Consider the following 25078-nt stretch of genomic DNA (forward strand, 5'->3'; position numbering starts at 1 on the left):
TTCACAAGCGATCTGGACCTTGATATCTATCTGGCTTCTCGCGGAACTCACGAACTATATATGATACATACTTTGCTCTCTCATCGAATATATAACAAAGTAAGGGCGGTTCACGCCTTTGTTCTCGGGAAAAAAGTTGAGCTTTTTGAACTTTTCAATAGTGGATGAGAGGGAGGGGGTTCTGGGGAGCAATTCCCGGTGCCTTCCATTGGCGACCCGAATGAGTCGTCGACATTGGTTTGGTCCCGATGGCGAAGAGATGAGGCCTTGATCTCGGATAAGGGAAATCTCAAGAGACAGTAATATTATAGAGACAATCAATATCAGGGTAGTATTGGGATATAATTCTCGATTTTGGACCGGTGTCTTTGAGCGACACATTCTGAAATCCACACTATGTTCCTGGCTTCTTGCTCCTTGAGTTTGACAATAGCGTAATAGAGACCAAAGTGAAATTGCTGCATGAATGACTTCACAGTCAGATCCACTTCGTACTCGAATAACTTATCTTCAAAAGTCTTATCGCCACTCTCGTTCTCGAATGGCTCACTATACTCGACGTAGCACTCGGCGATGCTTTTCACTTGGAACAGGTCTTCGGCTCTCGCAAGCGCAGCCAACCCATCGGGATTGAGTTTCCCACATCGAGGCAGCAGAGCCATGCGTTCGTCTCGTTCGAGTTCGGTCCCGAAGGAGTTCATCGTGATAGTGAACGCTCGACGATCAGCCTCGAAAGCCAAGATCTCGCACATGACCGTCGCCGTGGTTCCTCCGATTTCTTCACAGAATTTATAAAACGCTTCAAGATAGGCGCGGTAGAGTTTGTTCCGAATGATCTCGATATTCATCTCGTTCAGATCCTGTTCCAGCAGACAGTCTTGGAAGAAAGGAGCCAGGGGAGTGTCGATGATCACCGCGTTGTACAGTTCAGCGGGGGTTTGAGCGATTTCAATCGCCCTCATCTCATCGAAGGATCCGAGAGGGTGACATTTGGACATCAGTTCGTTCAGCGGCCGCTGATGGAGCGCCCCTGTTATAAGCAGGATGATGTGTCAATCATGTATGAATACGTGATGAAATCCAGAAATGTCGCCAGTTTCCCTGTCGCATTTTTCCTCATGTACTGGAACTCCACCACGAGCTTCTCCCGGAGTTTATCGTCTATGTTCGACACGGCAAGAGGTGATGCTTCATTAGCGAGTAAGTTACCGTAGTCTGTTGAATGCAAATGCACTTTTATGTCTTCGAGTGTCTCGCACTGCACCAAGTTGTTGTAATCCGCTTGACGAAGGATCCCATTTTTCAAGCCCCGGACGAAGCCTTCCAAGTAGCCGAATTCTTTGTTGAACAGAAGCTCGTCCAGCATTTCGTAGACGACAGGAGTCTTATCTCGGACGAGAACGGTGTCGCATGGGATTGAGAATAGGTTGGTGGGCACGTACGCTCGAGAGACACTGTGAACCGCTGCTTCACGACGACAGTCTTCTCTCTTCCTTCTACAGAGAAACCGTCTTTTTCCAAATAATTCCTCCTCGCCTACAGGTTTTCGGAATGTTGAAGCAGACGACGGACAACCCGCCTCTTTCAAACGGGCGAAGTTCGAGCAGTCAATTGAACAGTTACCAGTCGAGAATCCATGCCGTCGACGGGGTTGTACGCTCCTATGTTTGGACGTCTGAGCCAAGGAGACTTCTTTCCGATGTTCAGCGAAAGGAGCGATGGCTCCAGGGCTTGGAGTCTAGGCGAGGAGGTCGGCGAGCGATACGAGAGGAAGTCTAAATCGAATATCTGTACCTGTCGATGCATCTCGTATATCCAGGCGCTCACGGTCAATGGGTGTCTTTAGTATCGTACAGTCAGCGCCTTCGGGCACTGTGCAGCCTGGTGGAGCCCGCCGAAGAAGGCTTTGAGGGCTCTAAGGGAAATTCAGCGACATCATCATGACACGGTAACCAGAATTGCTTGTAGCGAGAGCACGGGCCTATCGGATCTTACAAACCTCTTTGTTTTATTCCATCAATAAACACAATTTCTCTTTCATCTCCGAAACTTATGTACACAAGCAAACATTTCTGGAGACCCCGCGTGACAGTAAGTGAGGTGGGCGAGCTCTAGTTGTTTTTTTTGCTACCCCCGAAACCTGAGAACCCCATCATCGCCGCCATGTCAGGGTCCAGGCCCTGGTCCTCGGAGTCAATTTTTCTTCTTTTTTCCTTCTTCTTCTCCTTCTGGTGTTCCTTCATACGTTCAGTCTCCTCTTCGACTTCCCGTATCCTTTCGCTCAGGTTGTACTCCTTCTTCTTCTCCTCAACCTTCCTGCGATTCATCTCGAGCCGGTTTTTCACTTGGTCCAGCGAGGATCTCTCCACTTTCATTGACATACCCAGATTCCTCTGATGCTTCTTGCCGTTGATGTGATCGAGGAAATTGATCGAATCCTTGACAACGCAGTCACATACATTGCAGTAATAGCCGCCGGCTTGCGAATGGTCGGCTGTTTTCGATATGACTGTCGTCTTACCCAAGCGTGAGTCGAGATCCACTTTATATTGTCGTGGTTTGAGCAATTCGCGCTGCGGCTTCTTCTCGCGCGAGCTCGAAGGTCCGACGCTGGGTCCGCATCCGTCTTCATCGTCGTCTGACAACGATCGTTTCTCGTTGTCTCCTTCGGCGCGTTCCTTCGCCCGCTTTTCGTATTCGTCACGATCCCATTTTCTTCTGTGATCACCGGGATTCGGGAGGCTCATTGCTGACGAGTGGGATTGTCAGTTTACCGGAGAACTTGAGCTAGGAACACCTAGATACGAATGTGCAGCGTCAAATCCTAGTCCACATAACAATGGACTTGGAACATCAGTCATATACGTATACATACAACTCATATACATCTGCTCCAGAACCCGGAATGTACCAAGTAAAAAAAAGGAAGTAAGAAAAACCAATTACCAAGTCTTTCGAGGGGTGTCGCGTCGAGTGTCGAGCCAGCGCTGCTGCTCTTATGAACACAACAAACAAGCTGACCCTTTCTTCGTCCCTCTCTCCGACTAAATGTTCCGCGCGACAGAGGAGGTGGCGCTCTTGATTTCTCGACCTACTTTGTACTATCATTTCTAAAAGGAGTGCTTACCGGATAGGAACTTGAGACTTCTGCGCTTGTGAGCTCCCCGGGTACTGGAGAACCCGGGATATCCCCGGGGAAGAATCTGAGGTTCTTGAGTCCGAGTTATTGGCGAGGAGGAGGAGGAGGAGTCTTGGCGCGAGCTTCAAAACACAACAGAAGTTTCAGCCGACGACGAATTCCTGAGCTGCCGCACCGGCTCCGAGGCATCGGAGCAGCTGAGATCTGGAACAAACTCGACGGGGATGCCGCCGGGCTTCCCGAGCGAATTCCGCGTTACCAAACCTCTGGAGCGCTAGGAATGAGGCACCGTTTTGGGAAAACCTGTCCTCCTACTCAGTGAAGTCGCCGGATTTACTTCGCGGCGAGAGCGTCTCTGCGAGCGAGCCATTAACGCTCCTTCGCAAGGAAAAGAACGATTCTCAAGGGTCCCGAATCAGGAATCTCTAGGTGAGAGCTCGGAGCTGAGGCTCACACATATCCTCCGGAAGGAAACCTCGCTTATTCGCTTTTTTCTGGTGAGCCGGGTCTAGAAAATCCTCCGGATGTCTCGCATCTGCGCTGAGTCGAACACTTTTGGCGATTCCGGATTCCGACGGTCCGAGCTACAGAGCGCAGGAGAGAGAGGCGCAAAACAGTATTCGGGAATCGTCACTGCTGGATCGGAATCAGTGAACGTTCTGGTGATTTGAGCGCTGCGGCTAATGAAACAGTGACTGACTGGAGCGAGATTGCTGTCGCGGTTTCGAGCGGCTACGATGGCGAGGACAATCTTGCGAGGATGTTGCTTGCTTCAGCGTGACGACATTCGGAGATGGAGTTTGGCTACTGCCTGGCTCTCACAAAACTATAGTTCGTGAACGGGGGAAACTAGTCACGCCGTCGTATCTTTAAAGCTCCAGACTCGCAATCCCAGGTCATCATCGTCATGTATGCAGACAGACGAATTCTCTCAATCCAGTCTCATGTGGTACACGGATACGCGGGGAACAGATGTGCTGTTCTCCCTCTGCAAGTGCTGGGATTCGAAGTGGATTTCATCAATTCTGTTCAATTTTCGAACCATACAGGTGAGACAATTATTGAAGGATTTCCACGCTCGGGGATGATCGAGGAACTCATGCCTCTCGGCATAAAATATCCTTCCGTTCCTCTTCGCAGGCTACCCACATATGACAGGAACGAAAGTGTCCGCGAAAGAGCTCGGTGATCTCTACGAAGGGCTGAAAGTCAACAATGTAGGTTTCCGGAGGATAGAACGCCTGATTCCGAGAACATTCTCGAGGATATGCTTGAGCATATAGTGGTGGCTGAAGCTTCGGAGGGCTGGTCTCACTCAGTCGAATTTTTCGCGCAGATAATTAGTTCTTCTCCGACTTGGTTTTGATACCTGTTTCCCTCGAACTCCCATCGTGTACGCCCGAAATTGGTGGCTTTAAGACTAGAATCGGTCCAACCCAATTTCAGATAGCCCAATACTCCCACGTACTCACAGGATACGTCGCGAGTGTGGATTTCATCCGGAAGCTGGCACTCATAGTCGGCGACCTGAAGAGTCGAAATCCGAACGCCATTTATCGTGAGTTTATCCGAGGAATCAGAGGTCCCAGGAGTCTTATTGACCGCGCGAGGAGACCTCGAAGTAATTCAACAAAAACTTCCATAAACCGACAGTTTGTGATCCCGTCCTCGGCGATAACGGCGAGTTCTACGTCCCACCGGAATTGACGGAAGAATATCGTAAGCTTCTGCTTCCTCTCTGCGACATCTTGACACCGAATCAATTCGAGCTCGGGGAACTCACCGGTATGGACGTCTCGACCGAATCGAACATATTGAAGGTAGCGAGTTTACAACGAACATTTCCCTCCTGAACCCTCATTTCGGTGAGCGGTTAGAGTTCTCGAATGGAGCCTTGATCCCGAGTTGATTTAAATGGATGTCTATTACAGGCGATTGATAAACTTCATGATATGGGCGTGCCCAAAATCACCGTTTCGTCTGCGGATTCTTCGCAAGGCCACTATATAACTTGTTTCGGATCCTGCAGGAAAGGTCGGTCTCACGTCATCTTGCACGAATATAGAATTTCAAACGAATCCGAGGAGCTTTCCGAATGATGTCCGTCGGAATAACTCCGTATCGTGTCCGCAGACAGGAGCCGATTCAAGCTGAATATCCCAAAACTGCCCGTTCAGCTGGTTGGAACCGGAGATCTGTTCGCGGCCACGACTTTGGCATGGAATACTCTGAGTGGATGTTTCGAAAGTGCTGTAAAGAACGCTGTTAACAGCGTTCACGTCGTCATAAAAGACACTATGGCCCACAGCGCGGAGTTGAAAGGTATTCGAGAGGAGTATTCCCCGTCTCACTGTGTCGACGACCCCGACGACAAAGATCTCTATTCGGGTTTTCTACAGTACGCATCGAAATGAATCCAAACCGAACTTCTTCCCCAGAGTCCAATCCCGATTTGCCGGAGTCTGCCTGCTCGGAGCTCCGACTTGTACAGAACCTATCGACGATAATGAAGCCGCCGGAGACCATCGCAGCAGCTAAGTTCTGAAATGGCGAAATTCGGTTCGGAAAACGGATATTGATGCTCGATCCCTGATTGGTATGAATGACGCGGTGCGATTGAAGACTCGACGACCTCCCCGAAACCCTAGATCTGCAGCGATCAGGAGCCGATAAAGATTGCGGAGAATGTACTGATCCTCCCGAAGATCGCCAACTATGTATGTTCGAAGCTTGGTCGTGACCCGAGACTGATAAAGGCAGAGACACGAGGAGTTTCTGGAGAAATAAGTTTCGTCGGGGCAGCACTCCCTCTTGCCGAAATCCTCGGTGCCTATGCCGTGTACTCCTCCGGTGCTTGTTGTAGTTTGGAGGCCGGATCTAGGAAAGATACAATAAATATTACCTGAATGGGCTCATCCAATATTTTTTGTGCATTCCGTCCGCGGACCTGATCCGAGGATCCTGCTATGGCACAGAGTTCTCCTCAGCGGTTGTTATGAGCATCCCCAAGTACAGAGGAGATCGAGCTGAGCTCTCGAAGACAACCGAGCATGCCCATCATGGACCGACTCCTCTCTTATGGGGGAAACATACCATGAACGATTCGGAAAATCTGGCAGGATCCCAGTCGAGTCCGGAAACTTCTTCAGGCTAAAGAGGCTTCATGCTTTGAGAATCCTCGGAGGCCTCGAGATGACTCTCGGTTTACCATACGACCTCTCATGGCACCGAGCTGGGATCGAGAGCGTCCGCTATCAAGTCCACCTTTCATTGCAACGGGAATATCTATTCGCGCTATGAATGTGCCACTCATTGATCCTCATTTTTTCTCCGCGTTCGCGGAATAGCAATCTCTCTGAGGAGTAGCTCTCCAGCCGGATAATGCTCGGTTCTCATTGAAGAACATGCTTCTCCATCCATAATGATTTCATTTTTATTGCTCCTCATTGCTTCCGACTTCTTTGTTTGATTCCGCTCGAAGCGCCCGCTTCGTCGAATCATGCGTTCATTCGCGACCAGTGCGCAGCCCCAGTCTGTCGAGACGAGAGGTCCGTCCGTTCGTCCGAACGACCGATCGTCGTGTGGTGCTGTGCGTGTGTGTGTGTCTGCTAGAGAGTAACCTTTCGACATATTCTCCCAGCGGCAGCGCTGGACTAAACTCCTTAAGTGTAATTTTTTCGCGTGTTCGGATCCCCAGTGCATACTTCCAGACATGTCGACACCAGCAAGACGGCGTCTCATGAGAGACTTCAAGAGGTGAGATGCTGCGATAAGTTTTTCCGGACCTTTCGACGAATTCAATGTGAATCTCAGAGAGGGAAGTTGAGAGCCTTCTTTCGATCGAGGTCCTGCCTGCCCAGTCATACTTCTTCCTTGAACGGGCAGGGTTCCTTATGGTGAGAGCCATGACATCGCGAAGCGATCGAGGAAATCGTGGATTTCGGAAGATTCGACTGCTGTCTCGACGAAATCCCGTCAGTATGCGTCATCATCGACTGCTTCAAACCCCGATCCAACATCTGGGGAGCTCGAGAGTGGGCGAGCTCTGGGAAAATACGACTTGCGTCGTGCTCCGTAAGGCTCACGAGTCCCTGTGCAAACAGATTCTGCTCGGCAATCGCATCCGATGTTGGCTCAGAGCTCGAGACAGTTGAATGTATGCCAACAGCCCAAGTCGCAGTGGGTAGGGCTAAAGACGAACGAAATGTCGCTATTGTGTTCAATGCGGAGTTTATTCCTCAAACCAATTGCTCGTTGCGTCACTTGAAAACGATGTCTCATCGCGACACGCGGAGATGCGAGCATGAGTTGCCGAGATAGAGGGAGATTGGTTCTCACACACGCATCCGCATTCATTTGTTGAGGAGAACGGTCTCATCATAAAGTATCGATCGCGCCTCAATTCACCGATGAAGTGATCCGAGGGGTGAGTTTCATGGGGTCAGTATCGAGCAGATAAGCTCGGTGAGAATGCACTCGGTTGCGTGCTTTCCAGAACTTTCTTGAAACATGACTCCCTACGCGAAGCTCCCACTCACACTTGAAAGATTATACCCACTCGCCGTCGAATATCGAGGTTTCGATGTTCACCAAGAGACAGGATTTCCGGCTTTCTCATGACGATTGTCCACTGCTCATAAGTGACCCCTTCGACGCTCATCGGAACAAAAGTTCCTTCGGCGGAACAGGTGACCACCCTGGTTGGCAGCTTGCTTCGTTAGCTCGCTGGTTGGCCCTTGCGACAGCTACTAAAATATGACGTCAAGGACATTCGACGCAGCGGCACTGGCGGCACTAGTGTTTGGCACTCGCTGCGATTTGTTTTCACTGGAGAAAGCGTCGGGTAAGCGAGATTCTGAAGCATTTCGCTAACGTACCCGATACGCGCATCACGAATCGACTTCCTCGGCCCTGAGTCTTCCATCTTCTGTGCGCTCTGTCCACCCTGATTGCGATGGCAGTAGTCGTAGGACTCTTGGGAGCGTAGATACTGGGATTCTGACCCCCTTACCGTATGAATCTTGTCGAGCCTCCGAGGAGTGGCTCCGATTGACCACAGTTCCCCTTAAGTACTCCGAAACCTCCACCGAGGAGAGCTCACCGCCTGACTCTTTTACTCGTCGACTCAGGTCTTGGAAGGAATCAAATTTTTCACTCGTTTCGCGCGTTGCAAGTGCTCCGGTGTTCCAGCCGTGTGTGGAGGCACGCTTTCCGATGACGATGGCGCAAGATGTGAGCGCTCTCAGTCGGCTGTGTTCGATTCAGTACGAGCCGAATCGCGATTTTTTCCCTACGTTTCCTCCCCATGAAAAACTTCGGAAGTCTGGTCGTGATTCCCCTGCTCGACTCGGTATCTCACAGCGCGCTGAGGATCATATTCCGAAGAATTCCATTCCAAGTATGAGGGTCCGTCTATCTCAGCCGTTGTGAGTATGTCCCTCCATCAATCGGGATCGCATCCCGTCTATCTACCCGCGGATTATTCTCGAGATTTGTCGAGTCCCCGGAGAGGATGCATCGCAGGGCAGTGATTCCCAACGCTCAAAAGATTCGCAATTCAATCGGCGTATCATTGGGTTCGGGGCTCTGTCTGCGGTTCAGTCGGTGGATTATGCTGCTGGCTCGTAAACGAGCAATTGCACTACGCTGCTCAAGAACAATCTATGTGGGCTGTTTTGAGTTGATGATTGGACTTAATTATATCTGACGGAGAGCAATGCTTTCGTCAGGAATTTTTGTCCTCAACTCGAGCGTTCATAACAATCGTAGTTGGCTCGACCGCTCGGGAGGCTATGGAGTAATTCGGGTGCCAAACTTCGGGTGCTGTGGAACCAACATAGCCCACAACGTAGTATCGGGCAAGGAAACAAGACAATCAGACGAATGAGTACAAGGGCATTCTTGCTCACAGAAGACAGGTATAAACAATGTCGAAGCCACAGAGCGTTTCGCAGCTCGGATCGCTAGCTTGCGTGACGTCATCGAGTCTCACCTTGAGGGCAAGACAGGCGATGTGCGCTGCTCGATTCTGGTTTGGTGGTATGGCGAGAATGAGACACGTACCTGGTAATGTCATACGGAAGAAGCGCACTCGATAGCGGATGCAGCAGGACGCGATCCTGATTCTGAGGTCTTGCGGGGCAACTTTCGCAGAATGGTCCGAAGCTGACTGAACCCACGGCCTCGCTGTATCTGCCCCATGAGTTGAGAATCCAAATCCAGGCTGTCAGTCTTCGATGAGACGCATGTCGTCGTCACGAGTCTCGGATATCTCTACCAACGGTGACTTTCGAGTCGTAGCGCCGCGGTTCCTCCCGAATCCAGCTGAGACACGATGAGCACACGAGGAGCAGGGAATCGATAACGCCTCTCGATGATATCAGATCCTGCGGTCAGCATTCGAAGCTGAGAAGGAGGGGGGGCGAAGATGGTCGTGCCGAGTCCCATTGCCTTGGAGTATTCATTTCGTACGGGAATGCGCGAATGTCTAAGAAAAATGCTGCGCTTTTCCCGCATTGTCTGATCGCGGTCCCCATTCTCTCATATCGTCTGTGGTGGTAAAACAAATTGAATTTTCGATTACAGATTGCAAGACGATCCCCCCTCGGGTGTCTCAGGGGCGCCCACGGACAACAACATAATGATCTGGAATGCCGTAATTTTCGGGCCGCACGACACACCCTTTGAGGACGGCACCTTCAAGTTAACTCTAGAGTTCACAGAAGAATACCCAAACAAGCCACCGACGGTTCGTTTCGTGTCAAAGATGTTCCATCCCAACGTCTACGCTGATGGAAGTATCTGTCTGGACATTCTACAGAATAGATGGAGTCCGACGTATGACGTATCTGCTATTCTTACCTCAATTCAGGTGGGTACCTATCCCTGCTCGCTATCCGCTCGTAGGCATGCTCGAAGCTTCCTCCGATCTAGGTTCTGATCTCATATATGTGGAAGGAAGCGATTCTCTTCCGATCCGCCTAATTAGTCCTCCCTCGTCGCTCCGGCGAAATTGACAAATCCCTATGAAAGCGTGCTGGATGGCTGACTCTCAGAGTTGTAGCTCGGGAAGGGTCCGCGGAACAGAAGTCTTTCCAGTTCGTATCCGAACTGAGGATCCATAAACACTGGTCACGGGTGTGAGCTCTATCAATTGGGACGAAAAGGGAATATTATCTCGGGCTCGTGCATTCACTCGATGTGTCGCTCGACAATTGTTCAACAGCACTGACAAGCGAATACTGTCGCTAGAGGTCAGTGACCTTTCCGGGACGGAAAGAAAGCACTTCATGCTTCCACGACCACCACGATTTGGGTCCGACGATCTGAATAGCTAGCGAGGTCTGGTACATGAGCTGCTTGTAGGTTCTTTCCTTGAGGCTTTTGCGCGGCATTCCTGAAGCTCGGCTTTGAGGAAATCATAGCGCGTCAGAGAGCGACTATCCAGAGAGCTGGACACAGGAGAGAAAAAAATCCTGAATCCGCTTGTAGTTCAGTACAATGTCAGACTTTCAGTTATTTCAGAGACCGATCCGTCCTAGATTTCACCCTGAGCGCTCCAAATGCGCGGGAGATCCTTTTACTCAAGTCCTCTGTTACATTTCAGTCGCTCCTGGATGAGCCGAACCCCAACAGTCCCGCGAACTCATTAGCGGCGCAACTGTACCAAGAGAATCGCCGAGAATACGAGAAGCGGGTCGAGGCAATAGTCGAGCAGTCGTGGCATAATTTTAATGATGAGGAGGACGCCAGCAACTCGAAAAAGGAACCTACCACCACCGGAGCTCAAGGCTCGGGAACTAGCAACTCCTAGGGTCAACTTCTAGAAGCAGCCACAACAAAACCGTAACAGCAGCAACCAACATTCGCAAAACAGACAGTTGAAACACAGAAACCACGAAATATCGATGAAACCGCAGACTAAAGGACGGAAAGAATTCGAAAGCGAGTCCCGAGGGAAACTGAAGCTCTATCCGATTGACACATTATATAAACAAACGAAGTAAGCCTTCGAGGGGCGACAACAGCAATTATAGTCTAGTATCCAAGACATTGAATCGGTTTGTCCCGATGACCGTCCATTAAAAGATTCGATTTGATGAAAGTACACCTCGGGATTTCCTTGGAGAGCCGAACAGCTCAGAAAATTTTCCCCAGCGAGCAAACGACAACCATTCACAGCAGGAAAATGTTGGAAGCGAATCCTTGTTTTTTTGAAAAGTATGATGCATATTAACATGCCAGACGCTGAAAGCATACTGGGATCGGAACGCCTTGGAAGTATCATCCAGAATAGAGCCGGAGACAATTGTCGGTAGGGAACGCGCAGCGCAGAGAATCTTCTGGGCACGTAGCTCCTTTCCTCAAATGTTTCTTCTTCGCCCTATTGAAATTTTTCCTCGAGACCTATAGGCCCGATAGCTTCCTCTGACTCCTCCCTCATCCTTTGGCGGAAAGCGTCTTCCCAATTTCTTCTGAAACCGCTACTCCAATCTCGGCAATTGAAGTACCTTAAGTTCGCCAGAGAGCAGCTACGGGATCGTCGTTCCGGAGCGCGGCGCACCAAATGCCGTTTCTGGGGAAGGAAAGGATTCGGGACTAAATCCTGGTAATCTTCGAGATGAGCTCCTCCCAGCGGCGATCCGATCCCTGGAAACACGAGTTTCTGGCTGATTGTAGTCTGTTGTAAATACATACACCTATGACTCACGGATGATGATCGATCTCTAAGCGGAAAACCTGATCAGCGGGACAGATCTGACGAGCCATATTCGATGTAGTCGCGCGGAAATGCGTAAAATCTGACCCTCTGTCCCGTACTCGCCTCGTTGCGCTGCACTGGTAACGTTTAGAGATCGATCGAATGTTCTTCTAATCTCTCGGGCTTGTTGGGTTTGATAACAGGCCCTTAGTTTCCTAGCGGGTCGGCGAATCCGAATTTCAACTTGAAACAGAAAGGAAGCGAATAAAAGAGAGGATAAGAATTTAGAAACCAAGTAATAACGTGGAAAAGCGAGAAGAACGCCTGAATCAAGCCACCGGAAACCATTTGACGCGAAGCATGATCGACTCGCAAATGGAGGAGGCGTTTCACCAAAACTTGTATAAAATAAAGAGCGTAAACAACATTTATTGTCAAATTCACCTGTGACTTTTCTCTCAGTGCTCCATCAGTCCATCTCAAATTGGTCAGCGTTTCCTGCAGCTCAATCGCGGATCGAATTCCTGCAGAGTTTTCTCCTCAACGATGAATTAGGCTAAGGAAATTATCACAGCTCCGGTCGACTCAGGTGGCCCCGACAAATCCCTCGCAGAGACGATCAGTCTCCGAGCAAATTTTTTTAAACCAGGGTGAAGCGCTTCGCTGACTTCTCTGATCGGAATACCGTTCAAGTCATGCTTCCATCGGATACCGGAGTGAGTTGATTCGACATCGCCTTCCAGGGGAGGGGACTAGCGAAGTTCTCATCTTCTCCGGGTAACGGGAGCTGACCATCGAAATCTTCACGAGATCAGAGACTCGACCGAGTCCATAGATCCCGGGAATCCAGCGTGAATCATTCGGTTGGTGCCTTCCTCGTATGACGGAACGAGGAGCCCCCGTTCCATGGCCTGCTTTCCATTATACGCATTCGAATCCGAGTCGAAGAAATATTGACCACCGCATGAGGTTTCCTCTCTTTTTTCCTCATCGATGAATGTCCGCGATCACCACAGGCGGAGTCAGCCTGGACTACCAACCTTTTTGAGGGGTCAAGTCGCGGGAATTTTCGCATCCGACAGGAGCGCTGGAGCACAACGAGCGAGCGACGCGCCATCTAGTGAGGGAAACGTCGCACGGCCGCCGGCCTCCCTAAACCGAAGCGCGATTTTTGGCGGAATCTCTATCAGCTGATGTTGTTCGAGCATTCGCTGTTCCGACGAGTGTTCTTATACGAGCCCTTTAGTTTCCTTTGTCGCAAGAAAATTTATTGTGACTCTGTGGATCTCGAATGATGCGCGCAAAAGTGCAGAATCGCTGACAGGTAAATAAGCGCTGCAGAATGTTCGGAGTTGAGCTCATCGAATGTCATCAGGAGCACGGAGGGAAAGAAACTTCCGGATATTTATCGGAATCTCTGAGGACATAACCATTCGGGATCCCTTCTACGATGATCTTCCACCATTGCAGCGATCTGAGGAGAATTATGAGCGCGCAGGTCGCATCGAACGGAAGAACACCGAGGGTTCGATCATGCAGGAAAAGATCATACATCGGAGACGATGACAGTTCGCCGGAAATCCGGGACTCGACTTCAAAGAAGTCGAAGCCTCCCACTGCGAAAACTCCACTGAAAAAGACTGCGAAGACCTCTAATGCAACGAATCCTGTGGAGACTCCACTCGGACGAAAGAACGGCCTGAAAACGCCAAAGAAAGTTGACACCAAGAGAAGTAATTTGTTCTTGTCTCTCTCGAGTGTTCTCCGGCCTGTTTCATGCGGGCTGTTCGGATTTGTGGACGTCCAAGGGCCGCTCATTACCTTGGGTGCTCAATTGACCGGAATTTTTACCATGTTGCAGCGAGAAAAAGCGTGGAAGAAGAACATAGCGTTCTCGTTGTGGAGGATTCCCCCATAGTGGTGACGAACGGCCACCAAAGCTCGGCGAGGACTGAGGAGGTTGTCACAGGAATAGACGACTGTACCTTCGAACAGAAGGATACATGGCCTCTGAAATATAGGTATGTGATCTCGAACGCGTCCAGTCCGAAATCTCCCAGGCCTGAAAGTCGCGATGCGATCGGACAGTCGGCACTTCCCTTCTGTTCCGGAGAGAGCTCCGGAAGAGTATCTACCCCTAGCTAAGACAAGATAAGTGAAGCTCGCGCTAGGAGTTGCACTCGCATTGCATTTTTCCAAGATTCACCTGGGTTTCTTCGCCGGCTGGAGCCCGGCAAGCGCGGAATTCCTCCGTGAAAGTGCTGTCATCCCTCTCCGGAAGCACTCTCTGGACTCGACGGAATGTGCCTGCGTGAGATCAGAGGGTATTGCACTCGGTCAAGCTGCCCGAATTCCGAATTCATGAATGGGAAACGAGAATCCTCGGTACCGAAGGACAGAGAAAGGTGCAAAAGGTGTCGGCCCTGCTCTTAGTCCCACAAACGACCTACGTCAACCCCTGAGGCTGGGGACCCGGAGACTCGAATTAAGACGGTTTTACCGCTTCCAGTCCTAGCATTTTCGGAAATTTTGTCGGTAACAGAAGCGCGGTGGAAAGGGTGGAGAGATGGTTGACCGAATGGAAAGTCGCCACGAAGAAGAGTGCCCTCAGAGACTCGGTAAGTGAACCGCTAGCACGGAATGTCAGGGACGCAGCCCCCTTCGAAGAATCGAGCTCGGAACTCATTCCGGCCCATCTTCAAATTCCACGTCCTCGGAGACTTCCGTGTAACCATCGTTTTTGGATTGAACAGGGATCGAGCGCATCGGACAGTTTACAAGGCGAAGCGTCGTCAAGCGCGTTATTCATCAAGGGCCCTCCAGGCGTCGGGAAAACTTCTCTCGTGTATTACCTAGCGAAGCGTTCGGGATTCACGGTAAGTCAGAGCCTCTCGGTGAGACATCGCGGTGACCGGGTGTCGATGACGTCTCCAATCATCCGGCTGCATTGCGTTCTAGGTACTTGAAGTGAACTCCTCGTCGGAAAGACCCGGGAAGCGAGTGTTAGCAGATCTGCAGGAGGCTACGCAAAGCCAGCACGTGAAAGGCACCAAAGTCGCGGAGGGAGGAATAAACTCCTTCTTCAAGCCAACATTGACACCATGCGCGAACCCACAGACCCCGGTCGCGCAATCCGGTTCTTCGAAGAACCGTAAAAAGCTCAAAAACGCCGTCACGGTGAAAGAAAAGAGAGGAACGTTGAAGAGCTTCTTCAACTCGGTCACGCCCAAGTCCGGTATCGAGGAAGTTCCCACGCAAAGTATCGCCGTAGAGGAGCCGGCGGTCGAAGAAAAAATCTCGAGATCATCGATAAAGGCATTCTTCGCAGCTGAGAAGAAGAGTTCGGCCAAATGCGCATCGGAGAGCCCAGAAATCCTCACTACGTACCGGCAATCGAGCGCCGCGAATGCCGCGGACGGCAGTATCAAGTGTTCCAGTTCGACCATTATACTTTTTGACGATGTCGACGTGATTTTCGATGACGACGGAGATGAAGGCTTCTGGATGGCTTTGGAGACCGTTCTGAAGAGCTCGAAGATCCCGTGTATACTCACCGCGACGCGGGGCTATGAAGGGGTGGTGAAACGATGCAAGTCTCTCCAGAATGCACTTCTAGTCGAACTTCATCGACCGAGTCCATCCCACGTCGCGTCATTGATAAGCAACATCTGCGCCGTAGAGAACAGAGATCTGACAGACTACAATGTGGAGTTTATGTGTCAATATTTGGCATCGGACGTTCGACGGTCGTTGATTCAAATGGAATTCGAGACCGTATCATCGGGCTTACTCCAAACCGTGTACCCTGCAAACAAAACGATCGGAGGCCTTGTGACATCAGGGTAAGAACTCCTCGCTTTAGCATAGCTCAAGACACGGGGAGAAATGAAGGATAGAAATGAGTCATATCATATTGATGGTTTCTTCCCGAGTGGAGCTTAAAACCGATCTCTTTCCAGCTCTACTGAAGACGCTCTCGAGATTCACATCGCCTTCAAGAAAGTGGGATTCAACGCTCTGTATGCCTCTCTGGAGGATTGTCTCCCATTTGAATTCGATGACGTGATGCTCGATACGAGCAACGGCGCGACTTTGCCGGATAAGACTCTCAAACGACCCACGGAATTCGTGTCGGCTACAGTGAAGGACTTCGCTCGTATCTTCGACGAGTTCTCGACGAATGACTTATTCCTGGGGTGTCTGAAACGAATGGGGGAGGAGTGCTTACCGTCCTACGAGAGGTTTGTTTGCCGTCTAAGCTACGCTGAGTGTCTCACTGAATATATTCTCCCGACAGGACGACTATTGTCGACAATTCGACGGCTACGCCTGGGAACTTGGGTGGTGAAAACTGAAAACATATCATTCACTGCTCGTCATCCCGATTGCAGAGCAAAAAGATGGATGAAACAGCATCCTGTGGACAACCAGGAGACGAGCCAACGGGTCGTGGAGGATTTGCTTGAATTGAGTTCCGTGGTTCTCCTAGGGAAAACGAGCGTTTCGCTGAACCGAATCTCTGAGAGGTGAGTCTGCTGCGCACTTCGTCCCCGCTCTACTCCGAGCAAGATCATCGAAAACCTTACCGTCATATTTCGCGATATCGATCTCTGCTCGCAAAAGTCCGTCGTCGAGTCGCAAATCATCGGAGTTTCACCCGTCATCTCCTCTGCGTTGAATCGATGCGCATCTCTCAGTGCACAGAGCCGATTCCTAGAAAATCAAAACAATCATTTTCGTGCAGATTCGCTGCTCTGGATGTCAACGAGCAGTCAGAGCATCGATTGTGCAGGGTTGCAAACTCTCTCGGATTCCGGGACATTCACAAGCAGCTGAAGAAGGTTTGTTTCTCTTTCCGTTCATGGACGGTCTCATGTCGACCCGAGATCTAATCAGCCTCGATCGATCCACAGGTTCGAATGTCCGAGAACTGTTTGGATGACGTCCTTCAACATTTCCCCATCCGACACAGCACGGGTCTCACTTACCTCGACTACCTCAAAGCCATGTGCTGCGCCGAGAATGAGAAACGGGAGAAGAGTCGACGAGGCAATCGTCTCAGTCACTATCTATCGAATATTGGGGTCTATTTCTCACCAGAGCAGCTGACGCGAATTTCCGCATTTTGGTCTTGACGCTAGACTGTCCTAAGCAGAACTAATGTTAAGCCGTAGTCCCCGTATGTGCTCGATGCCTATCAGGCCGAATCTGTCGGTTGACCGCCTTTTTTCCTGTAGTGCGTGACCCTTAGAAAGGATTATTTGTATGTAGAGAGCGACAGAGAGTCAGATATTCCCTTTTGAATTCGAAATACGAACTGACGTATCATTTGTTCATAGTTGCTCGAACAGGAAAGTTGAGTCATAGGGTTCATAGATACTTATGATGTCGAAGAATTCGTACGACATGGGGATGCACACATTTATTACATGCCGGGATCATCCCCGGGAAAGCACGGATGACAGGCTCACTCTAATTCCTCGTCTGTATCCGCTCCACACAGAGCGCATAGATCAGCTTGCATCGAGAACCTACAAGAGATAGCCCTCGCGCATGAGCATTTCTCCCGACGACGCATTCATTGGTGGCAAAGACGTCAATTATATCGACAGCGCCTTGTTTGCTGACGATTGAAACAGGGAAGATCTGCGTGTAGCATTTCGGCAATAAATGAGATGGTTGATCCCTGGCGAATCGTTCCCTGGCTCATACTCAAGGGCATGACGGAAGGAATTCAGGCTCGAATGGAGCGACCATCGGGGATCATCCCCGAAATCGATGAGGAACTTGAATCAGTATGATCGAGATCCAGGAGGTCTTTCCGAGCGGTGGATAACACAGTTAGAGACCGCGACTGAGGCGGGGGAGACCTCGCTTGAGCTGCGCAATCGCAATGCGATGCGCTTCCGAGTCTCCGAGATCTGAGTACGGATATCGTGGAGGATACGTCCTGAGCCGGAGCGAATCTTCCCGTACGTGTTCGGCTGGTTTTTTGTCCGCTCTATCGGCTACATGCACGGCTCGTTCGCCCGCCGGAGCTTCCGGACCATGCCTCCGATGTGGAGGGTAGGCTCTGCTTGCGTAGGTTCACGGACCCATTATTTATCCGTCTCCATTCTAGTACTTATTAGACGAAAATGTCCGAGGCGAAACTACTCATTCCCGGGATCTCTGTGGATTTCATGTTCATCCGGATGATATCAGATCATCGCGCTCGATCATGTGCCATAGCCTTGGGGACTCGTTCAACGTTCAGCAAAGATCATCCTCATCATTGCCTTCACTCTCCCGCCGACAGATTACAATTTTGTTGAGTTTTACCTCGCGTTCTTTCAGACCGCTATTCCCCTAAGATTCCGTATTCGCTATTGTGCATTATCTCCATCACAAGTGTGAGTCGTTCAGAGAGATCGCCGCACAATTAAGGAGCCATTAGAGCCGAACTTGACGTCTTGTTAGCTGTGCAGCTCGCAGAAAGCTTCTGCTGATCGGCGAGAAGGAACTTCTGTGCACGGACGCGGAGACAGTCGAGAGATTCGATTTCTCAAACATCCACCCTTCGTGGTAGAGCTGGTGGGGCCTAGTTGGTGGTTTGTATTCTCGGAGGCTGCTTGGAAGTTCTGGAAGCTCCGACCATCCAGCACAGACAATGAGTAATCCAGAATCAGGAGAGGTGAGTGCCGAAACTTGTCCCGTAGGGAAGTCCTTGCGGATCGTTTGGGCGGAGTGCCAGCGAAAAGTCTCCAGCACTGCGAAGCGGTCGCGGTCTGGGAGCGTGTTCAGCACTCCGGATATTCTTCGTGACGCTACGGAGGAATGCTCCCGGTTTCTTCATCGATAGCGTACGGAAAAGACCGTTGAGCGGTTTTCACCGGTTTTCGGGAGGCGCTCCCAACGCTCTGGGGCAGGCACGTTTCCCGTAGACGGAAAATCGCGTAAATATCAACGGTCGTCCCCCTTTGATGGGGACGCATGTGGAATCAAAGGGGGAGGGAGCGTGCTTCTCGTGGAGTGAGTTCCCCAGGAAAAAAAACAGGAAAACATCTGCAATGCACTGCCCCCTCCATTCGAGTGAACTACTCTCACATTCTCAGCACAGGGGTTGTGAATCTTTAGATTGGGTCCCTGCAGTACATCTATGGGGGAAAGCTGCGTGGGAGCGTACTCCTTGGAGTATTTCTGAACTCCGGAATCCGAGCATCGACGGTTCTTCACTCTAAGCCACTCACTTCTATACTGCCGTATGCTCGAGAGAATCTCCAATCCACATGGGACCTGTGTCCGTATGAGCTAGCTCCGTGATCCTAATCCCGAGTCTTCCTCCCATTGCAGAACCAGGGCGGACCTTCTAGTTCATCGGAGCACAAGGAGTTCATCAAGCTCAAAGTCAAGGGTCAAGAGGGCGACGAAATCCATTTTCGATTGAAGATGACAACTCCCTTCAGTGAGTGAATTTTTTTGGAGACGCAGCATGTTTCTCAACGTCATCGGTCGCCTCTCAAGTTTTCCATCTCAAAATGTTCATATGAAATTTCTTTGCTTCAACGAATCGATGAATTCGCCTACGTTTAGACCACTGATGACATCCGATAATGGTGATGACGACACCGTTTCCGAGAGGGGCCAGAGCGAACGAGGCCGATGTCTTGGGGTCTCATCGGGTTCCTCCGAGGAAGGTTGAATGCATTGGATCTTTTCCCCAGGTAAAATCAAGAAGAACTACGCCGAGAGAGTAGGCGTGGCTGCTGGCTCGATACGACTGATCTTCGACGGAAACCCCGTCTCTGACAGCGACACACCGCGGAACCTGTCTCTCGAAGACGACGATATCATTGAAGCTTTTGTGGAGCAGACTGGGGGCATGCTTCCCGGGCTGTCGGCATGCTAATCCAAGTAAACCGAGGTCAAGATATCGACGAATCATACTTTCCCGTGGCTCTTGTCACACGTAACTGGATGTAAATTGACCAAGCGAAGGAGCGTAAAGAGCTCTGAGAGACCAACTCCACCTGTAAACAACTCTCAGCGAGCAGGACATGTAATATAGACTGATGTACATAATGAATACACGAACATCGAGAGGTCTTTTCTGTGTCACTATGTTCAGTTTAATTTACATATTTACATATACAAACGGATCATTCAATGGGGGCTCGGAATCGAGTAAGGCAACTCAGTTCGAGACCGCAGCCCCCTTTCGTCAACCGGACCCGTGACATCTCGTGGCACAATGCGCGACCGCCCGACTTGAGGCGTCGTCTGGGAAAAATAGACTTCCAGGCCCATCGAGTGATAAAAATACTTCCGGAGAATAGTCAGGTGTGAAGAGTTCGTCGGGTCAGATTCTCAGCTTCGGAACTCCGAAAATATCTTGGTGGTATGAAATGTATTCGAACCTAATCGTTCATGAGGAATCCGAGGTTTCCCATATGATCTCGAAGTCTGACCACTATCGTCAGAGTGCGTCATGTTCATAGATGCAAGAGGTAAAAACAAGTGATAAGATAAGCCAAAATGACTCTCTCCGATCCCGCGCCCATCCGGGCCTGTTATTTCAAATCAATCCATTGAGAACTCCCTGGAAGTCAAATCCATTAGAGATGCCTGAACCCCTGATGTCTCTCAACTGGTCCGAGAGATCCTCAACTGGATGCAATCTGGCATAATTCTTGATGCAATGCTCACCTGGGCAGGAAAGACGGAACGGCACAGCCCCAAGCGACGACGGGGACCTTCTCACTGATTTCCACAGCCTGCAGTCGACTCCCAGACGGGAACAGAGTCAGGACAGGATCTTTCAGAGGAGCCGTCTGTGTCGCGCCGCGGGATTGTTTCCGTCGCGCTCGCTCGAACCTGGAACGACAAATCGAAGCGATCCGATGAGTACCGAGAATAGGAACCGCAGATTCAGAACTCAAATAGTGTAGCTCTTTCCTGGCAAGCTCGAAGAGCTCAACTGACCGTTTCTGCTCCGACATCCACTGTCGGTCCCACTTTTTCCTCCGACGCTCTTCGGTCTCCAATTTAAGATGTCGTCTCAAATAGGTTTCGTCACTCGTAACCTGTAAATGGCAGAATATCAGAAGCTGTGCCATCAGGAAGTTGAAGCCGAGATTCCTCAGGTTTGCAAGGATTTCCGAATCGCGTACCTCTTCACAATCTCGTTTCGGAATACTTTGGCTCGGAATGGGAAGCACTCTCCAGGACGGAACTTCAACGTTTCCGGTCGCTTCTTGGCTTTCTGAGGTTTCGGAGGGTCTTTGATAGAGCGAATAGGCTGAGGTCATCAAGGGAGTTTCGTGGTCTTCGACTTCCAGTTTCGAGACAGCGGAGTTTGTCCGCATCGGCTTCCTTAATAAAAAGTCTGCCTTGAGCGAGCTCACCAGTGTTTCCAATCATGGCATTAACCTTTGCCGGCCCATGCCTGAATGCAGAGTGCACCGAGAATTCGGGAATGAGCTATGTCTTACCTCGTTTTTTTGTCGTCGGTTCCGCTTCGCTTTCGGTGTGGTACAATGTTCTGAGGGGGCACAAACTCTTTATATTTGGCTTCGATCTCAGCGAGACGACTCTGGAGAGCTTCGTTCTGCTTCCGTAGCTCTTCGATTTCTGCGTCTTTCTGACGTATGATGTCGTCTTTCGACGGCGTATTGCATTTTGGTCCATTCTTTGGCAGGCTGGCGGGCCCCGGGGTCCTATGTTTTGCGTCCGCATTTTCCGTCGTGGCTAAACTGTGTCGCAACTTCCTTGGAGTTATCCCTATCGACTCTATGATGTTCGAATCGGACAGCATGTCGAGTTCGGTGCGGCGCTTTTTGACCACGATTGAAGACATCCTGCTCACATGTATAGGAAGCTTTGGTTTCGTTGGAGCTTGGCCCATTATTTCAAGCGGCCTCATCACCCGGTTCCCATGTTCCCTGAATCAAGGAATGTAAATTGTCACTGACTAGACTGTCGTTGGACCTGGCTCGAGGAAGGCACTTCGCCTTCATGGACTTGACTGGAGATATCTCCGAATCGAAAAAAGCGCTCTGCGGTTGGTTCGACGATGATGTCCCAACAAAAGCATTGATAGAGGAGAGCCCTCTACAAACTGTTGTACGGACTCCACTCTGGTGTTTGGAGAGGGGATACCCCCGATATGAGTCATGTTGAGAAAGTAGCGAGTTTCATTCAACCACAAAATCGAGACCACGGATTCATGTTTGGCTCAGGGCTCCGAAGAAGCTCGCCAGATCAGAGCTCCGAAAATCATCGCAGAAACTCCGAGGCGAAAGCTCAGCGGCAGGAGAGAAAAACGCGGGATCTCACACCAGCGTTCGAAAACCGGGCTCAGAATCTCACGGGCGGGAATAGAAAACAATGCGTGTGCTGGATGCTTTCCCACTCACCTCATCAAGGGTAGAAATCCCGTGTGCCCTCAGAGTCATCCGACCTGAGACAGTCTGTAGTTGGGGTTCACAATGATCTCGATTCAGAAAATCTTGCAAATAGAAGAGGAGAAGTAAGCACAGCGATATTCAACATGGCGGTTGTTGTTGCTTGACTGGTCTGGGATATGAGGCTGGGGTGTCTTCTACACTCTACTGTTGCTGTTTATCGCTACTCTCTCCACGTGTTCTCGCCTCTGCATCGACGGCGCGCAAATGTATTTTGAATGGCAATACTTTCACGGTGGCTTCCATAAGGTCCACAAAGACCGAAGTCCTCTCCACACGTGGCTTCGCACCCGTTCAATCAATTCGGTCCTGATCAAATCATCCCGAGAAGAACCGCAGAGCCTGTTTCGCTAAGCGTCAGAGGAATTTCTCTGATCTCCACATGTATGCTTTGGAAGCTAATTTTCCCAAATCCGTGGAAGACCTACGATCAGAGCCAGAGACATCACGAGAGCGCGGTCAGGTTCCTCGCTCCGAGAATCCATCCCGAAATTGGCTCAATGGCAGATCGTTTCAAAGCTTTACTCGAGCCCCTTCCTCGATCTTCACACCCGAATAGTCGGCGTCGACATTCGGAGAACCTGGCCCGGACATGACTCATTCTGGTGCTTGTGCTCCGAAATTGGGGAAGGAGCCACTGAGGTTCGCAGGGGGTGCGGGCTGGATTAAGGATTCACTTCTGGAATCGTGAGAAGGCCCCCACAACCATCATCGTGACCTCCCGCAGCACGAAAGCCCGGGTCGGGGAGCAGGTCTGATCTTCACATAGACTGGAGACCATCGCGTCAACCCGCATGTTTGAAGCCTTTGCTTCGGCTTCCTTCTTGCCAACCACCCCACCTGCCCCGACAACCACGCCTCCACCAAGTTATGGTGAAGGCAGTGCGATCATCCTTCAGACCACAGACGAACTCATCGATGAGCCCATCCCGGTCGCCGTTCGGGAGGCTGTACTGGTTCCTGCCGTACCTCCGCCAGTCGTGTCTGTCGCACTCGGGGTCCCTGTCGGCCCGACGCCAGTCGTTGTCGTTCTCCTTCTACCTCCGCCCGTGATACACGTCGCGCCAGCGCGCGTCCTCCCGTCGTTCCCGCCATCCTCGTTGTACTAGCAGCAGTCCCTGCGGTGGTAGAGCAACCTGTCATCGGAGACATTCAAATCGCAGGAGTTCTTCCCAGATTCTCGGCATCGTATACTCGAGTCCCCCCCTCGGCCCCCCTCGAAGATCTCCTTGAATTCTCGCAGCATTAGAGGACGGATCATCGATGACCATCATTTCCATAAACGAGCTTCGCATACGAACGGCATCCTGCGAAATCATCTGAGCCAGTGAAGCAGCCGAATCGCATCATATTCTGGTTCCGGCTGGATCCACCGAGAGCCGAGTTTGAGAATGAACCATGCTCCCCGGATAGATCTTTTTCGAGAGAGTTTCTGCTTCGTCACAGCTCGGAGGAGGATGAATATTGGCATGATGAGAAGTAGGCCCAACCAAAGAGAGCAGAACATCGGTATAGAAGTAGACTAGTGATGGCTCCGATAAAATTCCTCGGAAGACCATCAGTGAGCTCATTCTCCAAAAAAGGAGCCTCCCTAAATATCGGGACAGATTTAGAATGACGCCGTCGGCGTAGCAAGGAGGAGTGATGGAGTCGCCTCTACTCCCGTCCATGATCCACACCACACAAGTTCGATTCTACGAATCGAGCCTCTGCACAGCAGCGGCAAGCTGTGCCGAGGATCCGCGGGTCCCGCATCGTCATCGGGTTGGCAGCATTTCGGGTCGACAACTCACATATCTTTGACAGAATCGGAAGCCCACTCCCGACACGACTCGTCCTGGTTATCCTGCTGAATCGACGGCGCAACAAAGTCCGCGCCGAAGGCAATACTAACTCGAAGGCGGTGACTGCCCGAGGTTTTGAGAACGGTCTCGTAATCGCGTCCGGGTATTCCGCTGTCGGGCGACGCAGGTCCGGGAGCGAGAGCAATCCTCATATAGCATGCGGAAAATCACACCTCGAAGCGAACCGACGATGATTACCAGCGATGCAGAGTTCGAGCAGCGGAATGGGCGCGAACGAACTCAATGCAATGAATCGCTCCCTCCTTACACGAATCTCCGACAATCCTATCCATTTGGGGGTTCGGGAGTTTTCTCCAACGAAAATTTCCATGGAGAGGACCCGGCGAACCCAATTCGGCGACACTCAAGACCCCGGAAACTTATCGCCTTCCAATGATATTACATAGTTGATGGAAATGACCCCAAGTGATTTTCACGAGTCAATGAGTTTTCATATCGGGGGAAAAACAAGTTCGGAGCGACTCGAGTGCTCTCGAACATTAGGTCCGGAATCAAAGCTCGGACTAGTTGATCGGCGCAGTCGTGGCGACGAGGTTCGGATGACCATTATCTCGAAAGCCCACAACCGTCCTGGGCCTCACAGAAGAGTCCGAAGGACTTTCAAAACAGTTTGTTGTCGATCAGAATTGAGATCGAGAGATTCACGACTCTGTGTATCCCTTGGATCATGAATTTCGTAAGCTCCTTCAGCTTGGAAGTTCTGAGATCGGGTATCCGTCCTCGAGCGAGGGGCTCCATGAGTTCAAGGTGTGGGGTCCGGGTCACGCGGCCGGGTCTACTCGACTAAGCCCGTTCTCTCCCATGCTTCTTTCCCACGAAGGCGGTATATAACAACACCCGAGCTCCCAACTGAGTACACTAGTCGCTCCGCCCTCAATCACATCCGATTCCTCGTGCTATTCGATCTCTGATCTGGAAAAAGACAGGAAAA

At 50.8% G+C, this 25078-nt stretch overlaps 6 protein-coding genes and 1 pseudogene across 6 annotated transcripts; 4 read left to right on the forward strand and 3 right to left on the reverse strand.

The window, feature by feature from the left end:
• Positions 1-164: 164 nt before the first annotated feature.
• On the reverse strand, positions 165-1460 carry LOC100899935 (V-type proton ATPase subunit d-like; annotated as a pseudogene).
• Positions 1461-2111: 651 nt separating this feature from the next.
• LOC100901083 (zinc finger matrin-type protein 2) lies at positions 2112-2978 on the reverse strand. The gene is made up of 2 exons (XM_003747411.1): positions 2947-2978; positions 2112-2797 (listed from the first exon to the last, which is right to left on the reverse strand). Exon 2 carries the CDS (start codon positions 2745-2747, stop codon positions 2112-2114), a length of 636 nt encoding a protein of 211 aa, XP_003747459.1. The 5' UTR covers positions 2748-2797; positions 2947-2978.
• A 1018-nt stretch (positions 2979-3996) lies between these two features.
• Positions 3997-5755, forward strand: Pdxk (pyridoxal kinase). The gene is made up of 7 exons (XM_003747406.1): positions 3997-4188; positions 4280-4356; positions 4586-4697; positions 4793-4959; positions 5071-5173; positions 5273-5461; positions 5578-5755. The coding sequence occupies exons 1-7, from the start codon at positions 4047-4049 to the stop codon at positions 5682-5684; spliced, it is 897 nt and encodes a 298-aa protein (XP_003747454.1). The 5' UTR covers positions 3997-4046; the 3' UTR covers positions 5685-5755.
• A 940-nt stretch (positions 5756-6695) lies between these two features.
• Ubc6 (ubiquitin conjugating enzyme 6) lies at positions 6696-12284 on the forward strand. Its single transcript, XM_003747407.1, has 3 exons — positions 6696-6895; positions 9725-10010; positions 10746-12284. Exons 1-3 carry the CDS (start codon positions 6852-6854, stop codon positions 10950-10952), a joined length of 537 nt encoding a protein of 178 aa, XP_003747455.1. The 5' UTR covers positions 6696-6851; the 3' UTR covers positions 10953-12284.
• A 1006-nt stretch (positions 12285-13290) lies between these two features.
• elg1 (enhanced level of genomic instability 1) lies at positions 13291-17316 on the forward strand. Its single transcript, XM_018641028.2, has 9 exons — positions 13291-13573; positions 13702-13861; positions 14350-14458; positions 14594-14716; positions 14799-15682; positions 15800-16081; positions 16232-16366; positions 16585-16681; positions 16754-17316. The coding sequence occupies exons 1-9, from the start codon at positions 13291-13293 to the stop codon at positions 16973-16975; spliced, it is 2295 nt and encodes a 764-aa protein (XP_018496544.1). The 3' UTR covers positions 16976-17316.
• Positions 17317-18141: 825 nt separating this feature from the next.
• On the forward strand, positions 18142-19905 carry LOC100900362 (small ubiquitin-related modifier). The gene is made up of 3 exons (XM_003747408.1): positions 18142-18513; positions 19173-19284; positions 19544-19905. The coding sequence occupies exons 1-3, from the start codon at positions 18490-18492 to the stop codon at positions 19726-19728; spliced, it is 321 nt and encodes a 106-aa protein (XP_003747456.1). The 5' UTR covers positions 18142-18489; the 3' UTR covers positions 19729-19905.
• A 31-nt stretch (positions 19906-19936) lies between these two features.
• msl-1 (male-specific lethal 1) lies at positions 19937-22389 on the reverse strand. The gene is made up of 6 exons (XM_029112601.1): positions 22235-22389; positions 21311-21760; positions 20990-21191; positions 20802-20902; positions 20526-20693; positions 19937-20418 (listed from the first exon to the last, which is right to left on the reverse strand). The coding sequence occupies exons 1-6, from the start codon at positions 22237-22239 to the stop codon at positions 20400-20402; spliced, it is 945 nt and encodes a 314-aa protein (XP_028968434.1). The 5' UTR covers positions 22240-22389; the 3' UTR covers positions 19937-20399.
• Between the last annotated feature and the right edge of the window lie 2689 nt (positions 22390-25078).

The sequence above is a fragment of the Galendromus occidentalis genome, unplaced genomic scaffold, assembly GCF_000255335.2.
Source record: "Galendromus occidentalis unplaced genomic scaffold, Mocc_1.1 scf7180000077519, whole genome shotgun sequence".
In the NCBI taxonomy this organism is placed as follows: domain Eukaryota; kingdom Metazoa; phylum Arthropoda; class Arachnida; order Mesostigmata; family Phytoseiidae; genus Galendromus; species Galendromus occidentalis.